The sequence below is a fragment of the Ascaphus truei genome, chromosome 6, assembly GCF_040206685.1.
Source record: "Ascaphus truei isolate aAscTru1 chromosome 6, aAscTru1.hap1, whole genome shotgun sequence".
In the NCBI taxonomy this organism is placed as follows: domain Eukaryota; kingdom Metazoa; phylum Chordata; class Amphibia; order Anura; family Ascaphidae; genus Ascaphus; species Ascaphus truei.
The window spans coordinates 60,401,418-60,416,270 of record NC_134488.1 but is presented as its reverse complement, the minus strand read 5'-3'; the positions used below and the strand labels follow the sequence as shown (position 1 = coordinate 60,416,270).

General features: G+C 47.3%; 1 protein-coding gene across 3 annotated transcripts in view; it reads left to right on the top strand.

The window, feature by feature from the left end:
• Nucleotides 1–14,853, top strand: part of ALG9 (ALG9 alpha-1,2-mannosyltransferase) — a 78,010-nt gene that overhangs the window by 469 nt on the left and 62,688 nt on the right. For 2 of the 3 annotated variants that reach the window (XM_075604406.1, XM_075604407.1), the window contains exons 2-8: nucleotides 1,481–1,619; nucleotides 5,567–5,701; nucleotides 7,730–7,800; nucleotides 8,593–8,681; nucleotides 9,789–9,924; nucleotides 10,495–10,582; nucleotides 12,255–12,360. In XM_075604406.1, the coding sequence (XP_075460521.1) occupies nucleotides 1,481–1,619; nucleotides 5,567–5,701; nucleotides 7,730–7,800; nucleotides 8,593–8,681; nucleotides 9,789–9,924; nucleotides 10,495–10,582; nucleotides 12,255–12,360 (764 nt within the window). The remainder of the gene's footprint in view (nucleotides 1–1,480; nucleotides 1,620–5,566; nucleotides 5,702–7,729; nucleotides 7,801–8,592; nucleotides 8,682–9,788; nucleotides 9,925–10,494; nucleotides 10,583–12,254; nucleotides 12,361–14,853) is intronic. The other variant, XM_075604408.1, reaches the window with a different exon arrangement.

Here is a 14,853-nt window from a genome sequence, read left to right as displayed (position 1 = left end):
TCACGTATCTGGGTGCAGGCATGCCCTGCTCTGCACACACTTTACGTGTCGGGTATCTGGGTGCAGGCATGCCCTGCTCTGCACACACTGTACGTGTCGGGTATCTGGGTGCAGGCATGCCCTGCTCTGCACACACTGTACGTGTCGGGTATCTGGGTGCAGGCATGCCCTGCTCTGCACACACTGTACGTGTCGGATATCTGGGTGCAGGCATGCCCTGCTCTGCACACACTGTACGTGTCGGGTATCTGGGTGCAGGCATGCCCTGCTCTGCACACACTGTACGTGTCGGATATCTGGGTGCAGGCATGCCCTGCTCTGCACACACTGTACGTGTCGGGTATCTGGGTGCAGGCATGCCCTGCTCTGCACACACTGTACGTGTCGTGTATCTGGGTGCAGGCATGCCCTGCTCTGCACACACACTGTACGTGTCGCGTATCTGGGTGCAGGCATGCCCTGCTCTGCACACACTGTACGTGTCGCGTATCTGGGTGCAGGCATGCCCTGCTCTGCACACACTGTACGTGTCGGGTATCTGGGTGCAGGCATGCCCTGCTCTGCACACACTGTACGTGTCGCGTATCTGAGTGCAGGCATGCCCTGCTCTGCACACACTGTACGTGTCGGGGATCTGGGTGCAGGCATGCCCTGCTCTGCACACACTGAACGTGTCGGGTATCTGGGAGCAGGCATGCCCTGCTCTGCACACACTGTACGTGTCGGGTATCTGGGTGCAGGCATGCCCTGCTCTGCACACACTGTACGTGTCGTGTATGTGTACAGGCAAGGCTGCACACTGTACATGTGCATGCACTGCTCTGTATACATTATGCATGTAATGTATCGGCAGTCATACATTATACATGTCTCATATTGTGTGTTCACTGCTCTGCATATGTTATACTTGTGCATGTATTGGTGTGTATGCATGGCTCTGCATACGTTCTATATGGGCATGTCATATCGGTGTGCATGCATAGCATTGCATACATAATGGATGTATGCTCACCTCCTGTGTCTAGTGTGGCCACTGCTCTGCATGGGTGTGTGTATGCGCATCTGATCTACCTGATTATCATCTTGTGCATCACATACCACAGTGTGTTCATCTAACACTCCTATGTGTGTTTACACAGCTGAGCATCTAATACCTCTGTGAATTTGTACAGCCTAGCATGTAATGTGTTCACAGATCTGAATATATCGTACCTATGTGTACGTCCATAGCGGAGTATACAATATACCTGTACTTTATACATATCTGTGCGTGTGTGTACAGCTGAGTCTAATATACGTGATAAAGGGTGGCGTCTAGTATACCCATTCATGTAATATATGTGTGAAGCTTGGCCTATAACGGGCAGTGAAACAGGCATTTAATGCCTTGAATAATTGTGTAACAGCAGCATACTGTATGTGCGATTCTTTCTGTGCCCAGTAACGTCTGATCCCGCCTCTTGCATTTTTTGTTTTTCAGGCCTGTGTGCAGTAAAGCGGGGCAGGTGTGGGCACCTGAGGGATCAACAGCGTTTAAATGTCTGGTCTCCGCCAGGTTCTGTGCAGCACTACTGAGCAACATCTCTGATTGCGATGAAACGTTCAATTACTGGGAACCAGTGAGTGCCTTGTCACTGGCTGAATTTAATTTTTTAAATAGCAGTGTTAATGTGCTTGAATGGACGAGTGCACCATTAGTTTAAAAGGCCACTGCTTCTAAGACCAAATGAACTAGTTTGGGCAGGTTTAATATAATTGGCCGATTTTGTCTAAAAACAAACCTGTATGTGTTTAAACTTCATAACTAAATGCTTTGGGAAGCTTTTTCAATCTTTACCTAATCTCTTGAGATAAGACTGTTGCTAAACTGCTGTATCTGTTGATTTTGTTCATCTGAAGTCTTACTGCATTGTTTGGCTACTGATGGCAGCATAACTAGTTTACAGATATAATGGTGAAGAGCCATCATTTTCCCATGACTTTGGGGGTATAAATACAGGACTTGATCTCACTAGGGGTATGCCGTGTCACTTGATAAAGATCACGTTTGTTGGTCGAAACATTGTGTGGTTAATACATTTCTACTTTGATCAACACCAGGGTGCAACCAGATCTCTTGCATTTGCGGTCACCTCAGCAGCAATCACATGACCCTATACCACCACCGGGTGCATTAGCATTTTTGTGTATGTATGTATATATATATATGTGAGAATATATATATTCTCACTAACTAATTTAAATAGGTTTCTGCTGAGAGTTCACTTTAATCCTAAATGGTTTACCACCTATGGCCATGGCAAGGTTATGTATATTTGTGGCTGTTACTGAAATCCATGTTTTATCGTGCAGAGTATTATAGATTTTTTTTTTAAGGGAGCACTGTGATGCCTTTAACTATATTAACAGTGTGAGCTGTTTTAGGCTTCAGTGATGCACGGGGTACGGTGAAGATAGAAGAGCCCCAGATTTCAAAGGGCAAAATCCCATTTGGATTTCTCTTTTTCTATATGCGAGAAATGCCGGGTTCATAGGTGCGTTTGTCAGAGGAGCCTCAGAATCCCCCCTAAACATGATACTGCAGCACCTTGGAGCCTGCCCTGCGATAGATATCTTATTCTGGGTCAGTGTTTTGTGTGAATTGAATGTTGATATTTTGCCCATTTCTATCTTGTGATGGCAGATACAATAGATGTCATCAAATAAAAAAATGTTGGATATATTTTTTAGAAAGGAAAGGTATACAGGGATATACCAAATAAGTAAACATGGGAAGGGATGTTGGTCCAGAGAGAAATCTGATTGCCAATATTTGGAGTCGGGGAGAAAATTTATTTTTCACTTTTAGATATACAGCTAAACCCCGTTATAACGCGGGTCTCGGGGTCCACCCCGAGACCACCGCGTTACTAACGGGGTCGCGAGAAAAAAAAAATGGCCGCCGCGCTTTAGCGCATATTCATCCCGCGGGACAGGAGATGGGAGCGGGCATGTCCCTCCGCTCCCCGCTTCCCCCTGTCACCGCGGGACAGCCCGCGGGGCAGGAGATGGGAGCGGGGATGTCCCTCCTGTCCCCGCTTCCCCCTGTCACCGCGGGAACTGGCAGGCAACATCCACTCCTCACGAGCCGCACGGCGCATGCGCATGCGCACGGCGAACGTGAGGGGTGCCTGCATAAGTGTGCTGCTTTTGGAGACAGGTAAGCAGTCTCCGGAAGACCGCTAACCCCCCCCCCCCCCGCCGCAGCACAGGGCCCTCGCGTGTGTGTAAGTGTCTGTGAGTGTGTGTAAGTGTCTGAGTGTGTAAGTAAGTGTAAGAGCCGGAGCGGGAGGTGGGAGGTTTGACAGGGAGGGGGGGCGTGGCTTGAGCGGAGGGACCCGCTACTCTCCCCCCCCTCCCCGGACTGCAGGAGGGAGCTGCTACTCTCCCCCCCCTCCCCGGACTGCAGGAGGGAGCTGCTACTCTCCCCCCCCTCCCCGGACTGCAGGAGGGAGCTGCTACTCTCCCCCCCCTCCCCGGACTGCAGGAGGGAGCTGCTACTCTCCCCCCCCTCCCCGGACTGCAGGAGGGAGCTGCTACTCCCCCCCCTCCCCGGACTGCAGGAGGAAGCTGCTACTCTCCCCCCCCTCCCCGGACTGCAGGAGGGAGCTGCTACTCTCCCCCCACTCCCTCCACTGGCTGCAGGAGGGAGCTGCTACTCTCCCCCCACTCCCTCCACTGGCTGCAGGAGGGAGCTGCTACTCTCCCCCCCCCTCCCCGGACTGCAGGAGGGAGCTGCTACTCTCCCCCCCCTCCCCGGACTGCAGGAGGGAGCTGCTACTCTCCCCCCACTCCCTCCACTGGCTGCAGGAGGGAGCTGCTACTCTCCCCCCCCCTCCCCGGACTGCAGGAGGGAGCTGCTACTCTCCCCCCACTCCCTCCACTGGCTGCAGGAGGGACCCGCTACTCTCCCCCCCCCCCTCCCTCCACGGACTCGGGCTGGAGCACTCATACATATACACATACACACACACACACACACACACACACACACACACAGGCACTCACGCACTCATACACACACACACGCGCGCACACACATGCAGGCACTCACACACACACACACAGACAGGCACTCGCACTCACACACACAGACCGCTAACCCCCCCCCGCCGCAGTACAGGGCCCGCCGTAGCCGCAGCGCAGGGCCCCGCCACCCCCCCAACCCCCACAGCACAATGACTTCCCACCCCCTTAACTTTGTGAAACAAAAGTCACAAGATGTTGTACAGGCAAAATACATCTGTTAAAGTGCAGTTGTCTGTTTATTTCTATATAATAATTGTGTGTAAGTGTGCAGTGTGTGTGCAGTGTGTGTGCAGTGTGTCAGTGTGTGCAGTGTGAGCAATGAGCAGTGTGTGTGCAGTGTGCAGTGTGTCAGTGTGTCAGTGTGTCAGTGTGTCAGTGTGTCAGTGTGTCAGTGTGTCAGTGTGTCAGTGTGTCAGTGTGTCAGTGTGTCAGTGTGTCAGTGTGTCAGTGTGTCAGTGTGTCAGTGTGTGCAGTGTGAGCAGTGTGAGCAGTGTGAGCAATGAGCAGTGTGTGTGCAGTGTGTCAGTGTGTGTGCAGTGTGAGCAATGAGCAGTGTGTGTGCAGTGTGCAGTGTGTGTGCAGTGTGTGCAGTGTGAGCAATGAGCAGTGTGTGTGCAGTGTGTCAGTGTGTGCAGTGTGAGAAATGAGCAGTGTGTGTGCAGTGTGTCAGTGTGTGCAGTGTGAGCAATGAGCAGTGTGTGTGCAGTGTGTCAGTGTGTGTGCAGTGTGAGCAATGAGCAGTGTGTGTGCAGTGTGAGCAATGAGCAGTGTGTGTGCAGTGTGCAGTGTGTGTGCAGTGTGAGCAATGAGCAGTGTGTGTGCAGTGTGCAGTCTGTGTGCAGTGTGAGCAATGAGCAGTGTGTGTGCAGTGTGTCAGTGTGTGCAGTGTGAGCAATGAGCAGTGTGTGTGCAGTGTGGCAGTGTGTGCAGTGTGAGCAATGAGCAGTGTGTGTGCAGTGTGCAGTGTGTGTGCAGTGTGTCAGTGTGAGCAATGAGCAGTGTGTGTGCAGTGTGGCAGTGTGAGCAATGAGCAGTGTGTGTGCAGTGTGGCAGTGTGAGCAATGAGCAGTGTGTGTGCAGTGTGCAAAAAAAAAATGTAAAAAATAAATTTTTTTTTTTAATTTTTTTTTTTTAAACGGGAGCCACGGGAAAACCGCGTTATAACCGAATCGCGGTATAACGAGGCGCGTTATAACGGGGTTTAGCTGTATCATCTAATGATGTCACTGGGTTTTTGTTTGCCTTCCTCTATATGAATATACTGTAAGTACAAATATAGGATAAAGTATCTGTCTAAATTTAGCATAGGTTGAACTTGATGGACGTATGTCCTTTTTTAACAAAATTTATTTTTTCCCCCCCAACCTCATTTACTATGTAACTATTCGACAGAAATCTGCAGACTTTCTAATATTGCGGAATTCCATAGGGGCTGTTTGTACCGAGCCTACAAATGATGTGCTTTTCACAGTAGTTATCCTGCTGCTTAATCTTTCAGACTCACTACCTTGTGTACGGCAAAGGATTCCAGACGTGGGAGTATTCGCCAGCCTATGCCATCCGGTCCTATGCTTACCTCTGGCTGCACGCGTTACCAGCGTGGTTCCATGCCAATGTCCTGCAAACAAACAAGGTAAAATACTGTACGTCTTGATAAGTGGCCTCTGACAAGATCAAGGGGTCTGTCTCAGGGCAGCTTCTGAAGCCGACAAGTGCATGTTTTGGCATTCAAGGCAGAGATGTCAACTTGTGAGAGCGTTAGGCTAAGGCCCCACTGCACACGGCCGCCTTGCTTGCCGGCAGCGCGTGCAAGTTACTGCACCGCGATTTGCGGTTTGCAGGTAACTTTTTCTGGCACGGGGGGAGGGGGCGTGTTCAAAATGTGGCGGGGGGGGGCATGTTCAAAATGTGGCAGGGGGGCGGGGCCATGACAGGGGCGGGCCAAAACACAAGCTATTTGCAAACACCCAGCAAAAGCAGGAGATACACACACACACACACACACACACACACACACACACACACACACACACACACACACACACACACACACACACACACACCTGGTGGGGGGAGGGAGTAACTAAGCCTGCTCAGGTCCCCCCATGTGCTGCGGGTAACAGACAGGAGGAGGAGGGCTTGTCTGTGTGACCAATGATCTCTGTGAACCACGAGAATTCGCCCTATATCCAATGCCTTTAAAATGTTCATGTCCTATGACTGTGGTAAAGTTAGTTATTGCTGTACCCCTTGTCTCTTCCCCCCCCACCCCTTTATTTCTTCTGTACCCTCCCCACAGTTTTTTCTCCTATACTACTGGTTTTCTGTAGTTGAAGAATACAAAGGTTGGCTCCTTTGCTTAAAGCGGCACTCCAGGCTGCAGGGTGTTTTTAGTTACAGGATTCTAACAGGGAGACTCCAGAGCTGAACTGCGTCACTTTCAGCTCTGGGGACCCCTTGCTTTCCGAGATACACACCTCCATAGGGGATGCCCGTATCTCTGCATGTAGCAGCTCCGACTGGGCTTGTTGGGGCTAACATAATGATACCGTATTTCCTCGATGGTTTAAAAAAAAAAAAAAAAAGGTCCCATGTCCGCGGAGGATGAAGCGGGCGTCGGCAGGAGAGGTCCCACGTCTGCAGATGGTTGAAGATGGAAAGCGGGCGGGAGTGCGGCGACAGGTTCCAAGTCTGCAGGTGAATGAAGATAAGACGACGGGCGGGCGTGTGGCGGCGGAAAGGAGATCATAATAGCAGGAGAGCTGAGCAGGAACAGAGTGGCATAGAGGAACTGCTTGGGAGGTGCACCCTTTAACACCGTAAGTTGACCTGTGTCTGACTTCCGGTATTAGTGTGCTCCTCCCAAGCCGTTCCCCTATGCCGCTCTGCTCCTGCTCAGCTCTCCTGCTATTATGATCCGCCGCCACCGCCCGCCCGCTGTCTTCTTATCTTTATTCACCTGCAGACTTGGGACCTGTCCTGCCACCGCTGAACTCCAGCCCGCTTTCCATCTTCAACCATCTGCAAACATGGGACCTGTCCTGCCGATGCCCGCTTCATCCTGTGCTGACATGGGACCTCTTCTGACACATGGTAAGTGAAAAAGTAATTTTCCTCGATTGTAAGGTCCAAATTGATGGTGCGTCTTACAATCGAAGAAATACGGTAGCTTTTTAAATGTCCTGTGTCTTATGGGCCAATAGGAAGCGGTGATGACATCCATTGCGGCTTCCTATTGGCCCGTGTGACGAGAGACATTTAAACATGAAGGAGATTCCGGCGCAACCCCTACTGAGGTGTGTATCTCGGGAAGCAGGAGGTCCTTGGAGCTGAAATTAATGCAGTTCATCTCCGGAGACCGCTGCTTCAATCCAAAACTAGAAAAGAAAAGAAACATACATTGCACCTTTATAATGTATTATTGTGTTCTGTAGATCATGTTTTAGTGATGACCAGCTACTTTCACATGCAAACGTGTACTTGGTAATTCATTGATCCACTTGTAACTCCAATGACCATCAACAAATTACATGATGCATGTATCAAACTATATTTTGCTGTGCATTTATCTGCCTCAAAATAGGTCTGCGACTACTTTAACTGTCCCTGTCTGTAAAAGTTATTTTAATATTTTATTAATTCGTTTATTTGTTTTATGCAGGTCCTGGTGTTTTACTTTATCCGATGCTTTTTGGCTTTTTTTAGCTGCATATGTGAGCTTTATTTCTACAAGTAAGTACATTTGCTAGGATGAAACATGGCAAACAGAATGATCTGAAGCTTTAATCCCAGTCTGTACAGCTCACTGCCCTCACTTGGGGAGCAGAGGCAATAAGTAGTGAGGGTGATACCCGCAGAGATTCTGAGAGGGGAAATGGCAGCTCCACAGTCTCGCTGATACAGTGGCAAACTTACATTGAGTAATAAATAATTACATTAATAACAGCTAGACTGTAAGCTCCTCGGGGCAGGGGCGCCTCTTCCTTAATCTTACTTTTATGTCTAAAGCACTTATTCCCATGATCTGTTATTTATATTATCTGTTATTTATTTGATTACCACATGTATTACTACTGTGAAGCGCTATGTACACTAATGGCGCTATATAAATAAAGACATACAATACAGCTAGTGGTTACAGTTGACTGCTCTTTCACAAGATGTATTAAGCTCAGTTAATTATGGGTGATTGCACCTTCACACTATTATCGTATGTATAAAAAATTATAATCGCAATACACACAACCAATGTCTGGTACTCTCTCTACCACCGGAGGTTGTCAGGGCAAATAGCATTAACAAAATGGCTAGATCTACTAATGCAGAGCAAGTTCATACATAGATATTGGCAGCACGGAGTAGTAACTGATGTTCTGTGCTGTGCTAATCACTCAGAAGCTTCAAGGACTTGCCACTTATTGGGCTTGGTGGACGGTTTGGTCTGACCCAGTATTGGCAGCTATGTTCCATCTGTGAATAACTACACATTGATCCGAGATTCTTCAAGGTGTTCTTTTTTTGTAGGGTGGTGTGCAAGAAGTTTGGGCTCCATGTTGGCCGTCTGATGTTGGCTTTCCTGGTCCTTAGCACTGGAATGTTTTGTTCAGCTGCTGGTAGGTGAGAGGGAGGCTGGTACACAGAGAGTATTGGGACATTGGGAAGGGCTACCTTTTGTTGGACTGGACCAGAGAAGGGGTGCACTTGTGTTAGCAGCATTGTACTGGTTTGGGACTTGGAAAGCAATACATGAGCTGATACAGAAGAGCATTAACAAGGCAAACACACCAATATAATATGGCATTCAAGTGTTTGGGCCACATTTATTAGTATAATTTGAGCATTAACCAATACAGTGCCAGAAGGCTTATAGGCCAAAGACCTTCCAGCAACACATCTGTAGTTATAAAATATTGAGAACCGCTCACCTGAGATCTGGAATGGAAGATTAAGTCTTTGAAAGCTTCAGAACAGATGTACCCTATAAATAAATATACAGTGGGTGTGACTTATGTCAGAAGGGCCCCTGCATGTTGGTCCTTTCAGTGTACGGCATACAACTTTGCGTATACACCTACCAATGCCCTTCAGTCCCACGTTCCACCTACTCATGTATATCTTGTTGCCAAGTAGGTTGTTTTGTTCTAGTATTGCCAGCGGTGTCGGGATTGGTCACCAAAGAGATGGCTTGTGGATAGATCTGGGTATGAAATGCTTAAGAGTAGTCCTGTATGTAATTGGGCAGAAGGGGAGACGAGTGTTGCGGAGAAGATAGACCTTGTATCACCTGTAGACAGACTATTGCCTCTCTAGTGCTGCATTCATGGCCAATATAGCCCACTTTAAACCTCTAGAGAAGCACTGCAATATGTTGCTGCTCCCACTGGCATTGAATGGCATTCAGTTAACATGATGCACTGTACTCACAGGATCTGAATGAGTTAGAAACTCTCCTTGTAACCGCTCCCGACTCCCCAAGGACAGAGTATATATCTATCCCGGGTATATTCAATTCTTCTTTGTCAATTTTGTAATAAGCTGTTTCCATCTTACATAGAAATAAAGTATATTTTATCTGTTTTTGAATGTCCTATTTAAAGCTCATTCATAACTATACATTGAAGAAAATACGTAAGGATAAAATAAAGACAGTCTCTATTTTTCTGTATACTTCTTTCTGAAGACCTTTTTATATTAATGCATTGTGTATTCTTCTTTGTCAGCTTACCTCCCCAGCAGTTTCTGCATGTATACCACCGTAATAGCCATGACTGGCTGGTATATGGAGAAGGTCTCTGTAGCGGTGTTGGGGGTCGCTGCAGGAGCAATTTGGGGCTGGCCTTTCAGTGCAATCCTAGGGTAAGAATCTCCCTTTTGTATTCGCTCTTTCGCATTACAAAGCTTTGCTGCTACCTATGGAAGCAGAAGGGTTCAATTCTCCCCCATAAAAAAAGAAGTCTCCACTTTCAAAGAAATCAACATGCAAAATCTTTGCTTTAAGCTTGGTTACATTCAGGTAATAAAAGTCCTTTACATTATTTTCAAATTGTTACAATTTGTTAAAGATTGGAAACATCCTAGTCATGTGGTTACTATGAAAAAATGACAAGCTTATAAATTTATTTAAAAACAATATATATTAATTTTAAGATGCCAATCGCCTACACTTAACCTGTTAAACCTGTCACTGCAATGACTTCACTCTGTTCCTAGGAGGGGCTGCTCCCGTAAAACCCTTTGCATAACCATACAGACGTCTGGAATAATGGCGTGTGGTCAAAGCCGAGGAGACCCATGCTTGCAAATATATAAACTTTTAATGTTTGCATCCTTCTAGTTGGAGAAGAATGTCCTCTGGCAAGGCGAGTGGTGGAACACATCTGGTTGTACAGCAGGAAATAAGGGGCCTACTTTCCTCTTTTTCCCCAGGATACCTATTGCCTGGGATTTGCTGATCCTGAAACAGAAGTGGAAGAGTTTTATCATCTGGTCTTTAGTGGCACTGCTAGTGTTTTTGGTAAGTTGTATTTAATTATGTTAAAGAGCATCAAGTACATAAGATGGGATGGATCTAATGTATGCTACACAGCTGTCAAATATGCAGGACATAAATGGAGGTTTGGATGGTATCCACCACAAATGAGAGCGATGCATGGAGAAGGCATCCAGCAGAAGTATTGGGTCAAATACAATCTGTGAATTTAAGGGACACCACAAGGAAGTTTCATAAGGTCATAGGTTTGTTTATTCGGTCTCCTGTACCCATTCTCACTTGCCTAAAGTTTTTCAATGGTGCACACCTCCTTAACCAGGAGCTCTCAACAGCAAAATTGTTCCAGGCGACTCCCTAGTTTAGGTGTTAGTTTTTAACCCTTTGAGGTGCAGAGGCCCCCACTTTGGCCCATTGCCATCATGTAACTGTGGCGTCACTAACGCCAGTGGAAGAGGACAGTCGTCCCCTTACGTTCCTGCTCTGATCGCACTCTCTGCTCCGCAGTAGGGCATAGCGTGATCTCCCCTGGAAAAACTAGCTTACATCCCAAGCCACTATGTAATGGGGTCCCTGGAGAGCCAGACCCCAATATGTGGTGGGTGTCATGGGACACACACAGTTAAAACGGCAATCCCACAATAATGTCAATTTTTTTTTTTTTTTTTTACATTATTGGAACCTGAGGTTTCCCTGGAGCTGAACTGCTACATTTTCAGCTCTGAAGATCCACTGGTTCTCCGGCCAATAGGAATCCACAATGTCAATGGTTGCAGCTTCCTATTGGCCCTTGAGATTTGGCGACTGTATTGTTTACCATTGAGTACACCAGTAATTGTCAGGAACTGACAAGGGGCTAGTAGATGGAAATAGAGCTCAACAATTAAAAAATCCCCAGATGGAATTGCTGCTTTAAATTATTTTTAATTAATTTAGTGATGAGCCATTGCTTCTTTTACAGCGTCCCCAAGCAACTGCTATTACTGTGAAATACAGGCGCAGACCCAGATATTTTGGCGTCTTACAGAGACTCTTTACACTATGCTTACTCCACACTTCGTTTTGCTTTTATATTGCAGCATACTCCTTTTGAGGGAGAATTTAATCAATAGTCCGCTGACAATTGTGTTGGAGATTTCAAGTAGATATACATCACACACACAAAACCAGCATGTCTGTAAACCTGCTAGATTCACTCCTTGTGTCACTTATCATACAATGGTTATGCTGCAGATAAGGATTCTGGGTATCTGCATGCAAATGGCGCCCAGTGGGAGTCTTTTGGTTTCCCATGCATTGAATTAAATGGCTTCCCTAGAGCAGGAGCGACCAGCTCCAGTCCTCAAGGGCCCCCAACAGGTCAGGCTTTAAGCATATCCCTGCTTCAGCACAGGTGGCTCAGTGTGAGCCACCTGTGCTGCAGCTTGGATATCCTTAAAACCTGACCTGTTGGTGGCCCTCGAGGACTGGAGTTGGTTGCTCCTGCCATTTAGCCTTTCCCTTGTACAGCCAAGCCTGGGTCAGGGAAGTACACAATCAGAGGACACTTTCTAATGACGACTGTTTCCTCCTTTAGTCTCCTCACTTGGATCCTGGTCGCTGATTATGCATTGTGACGCTGCTAGTGGTTTCTAACCAGACACAATCAAAGTTATGATGGGTTAAATAATTGCAACTTTTTCCTCTCCCCCTGTTCTAGGTCCCCCTTGTGGCAATTGATAGTTACCACTACGGAAAGCTGGTGGTAGCCCCTCTTAACATCGTCCTGTACAATGTCTTTACCCCACATGGGCCCGACCTGTATGGTAAGTGGGTGGGGGGTACATTTCAATTGGGGGAAGTAATTTACATTGCCAAGTTTATTTCCCAAATAGTTTTTATGTGGCACTTCCCCATTTAACCCTTTGGTTGCCCCATGATGTACCTGCATCACGGTTCTTGCACGCCAGGGGGCGTTCTCTAGGGAAGATGGTGTGCAGCGATTCACAGCCGCGTATAGCACATCCTTGCCAGCAGAGGAATGGAAGAGGGCGATGCCTTGTTTGCATCATCCATGATGCTGTGGTCATGGGATCACTCCGAGGAACAGTCACATGATCGCGATGCGCCTGAGGGTTTAGGACAGGGGTGGCCAAGTCCAGTCCCCTCGGGCCACCAACAGGTCATATCCATCCAGGATATCCATTCTTCAGCACAGGTGGCTCAATCAATGGCTGCTATTGACTGAGCCACTGAGTCACCTGTGCCTTAGCAGGGATATCCTTGAAACCTGACCTGTTGGTGGCCAGAGGACTGGAGTTGGGCCCCTCCTGGTTTAGGGCATTCTGATGCTGTGACCCCTCTGACACTCGGGGTTCTACTGTTTAACCCTCTTGCTGCTTTACCAGTAGACCTGTATTGGTTTCTGTGTTCATACATTCAAGGACATTAAAGCTGCGATTCCCCCTAATGTTTTTTGACATGTTGAGAACCGGAGGAATCCTCCAGAGCGAACGTTAGTACAATGTGTTCAAAGAAAGCAGAGACATTTCACACACTTCATTGTGGGCTTAAAACTGCAGTTGTTCCTAGGGTCAGAATGAACCAAAGGCAGTGACGAGTTTAAAGACTCAACCCTCCTAGGACCAATGTGAAGTAAATGGGGGCGTGTTTAAGGGGTCACATCTGGGTGATTCCTTCTAAGCAGGATTTCTCTCCCCCCCGCCCCTTCCCCCACTTGATTTAAAAAAGAAAAAAATATATGTGCCGTTGTTCCTTGTCCCTTTTGGGGCACAATATGGCTGCTATCCCAGCCTCACTCTCATGGTGACAATAGGAAGTCGGAATGTAATCGGTGCATGACCAGGCAGCTTATTATTAAAGCAGCAGTCCAAGCTGCCGTGTTTGTTTTCTCTCACCCCCCCCCCCCTTTTAATATGTGCATCAATACAATCCCCACAATAAGTAATTGGCTATGTTGCCGATCGGTCTGCGAAGATTCGGCTCAGGGGTTCACTAAATGGCTGTCAGTGCAGCAAGAGAAGGGGACCAAAGATGCAAAGTTCTGTGGGGAGGATCATGTGACCAGGCAGTCACTAAATACAATTGGTGCACTGCTAGAGAGAGGGCTGGGCTCAAAAAGGGGTGTGCCAGAGCCTGTTTCAGAAGAGGAGGGGGATGTGACTTTGTAAAATGTTGCTATAGAAACATAAAATGCTTGTTATGATACATTAAAAATATCTTTCAGAGTGGTCAAAAATAAAAATGCTACAAGTATTTTCTCCGTACAGAACTGATTTATTGAATAAAACCCACACATGTAGGATATTGCTTGAACTGCTGCTTTAAAACCTTTGGACACCGAAGGGCCTACCACAGCCCCTCTGCCAAACCACGGTCACGTGATCGCAGCGCCACTCCTCTTCCATTTCCCTGCATTGCAAAACGTAATCTCCCCTAAACTAGCAAGGTCGTCATTGGGCCCCTAGAGTGCCAGGCTCAATGACATAGAGCCTACGTCTTGGGGAACCCAAACAGTTAAACTGTCCCAGCGGCCACATTCATATTCATGGCACATCAAGAGGAAAATATATTGCACGGGAGGGGGGGGGGGGGGGTCCCTGCAGCTAATGAAAGCGGGGCTTTGGGCCGCCTCCCCAGTTCTGATTAGGCAACAAGATTCCAGAAATGCAGGATTGCTTTAAATAATCTGGTCACGTCTGTTTGTAAACATGTTGAGCGGAGACTTGGGAGGCGCTTAATTTTCCTTTTATTTGTCCGTGTATTCAATCATTTCCTTGTGTGTAGTGGCTCAGAGGACCCGGTGGCATAAGTGTAGAAGAAACACTTGAGTGACGAGAAGGCCATCGTTCAGAGCACCCTGTTCAAAACGCAACCATTTAGGATTTCCAAAGTATCAAAAGCATGCAAATGTTTGCTTTTAGCATGGTCGGATTAAGGAAGCCAATGAGATACTTTGCAAAAAGTGATTTTTTTTTTTTTATGTCCATTACATGGGTTTGCACCTATAAAACAGGATTACATTTATTCTTTACATAAGGTTATTTATTAGCTATAAGAGATTGCATCAGATGGATTTAAAGGTGCACTATTAATGGACACAACGCTGAGCACTTGACTGCCTGTGCCCTAAATATAATAGCAGATTGAATGGGACCTATGACTTTTTTTTTTTTGGTAGAGTATTAATATGCGAATGAGCTGGCTGACGCTTGCCGTGTAATTGCGACCGACCTCTGCATGGTGCCACAATGCTTTATTCTCCGTATCGATGAACGTTGTCACATTTTGCATATCTG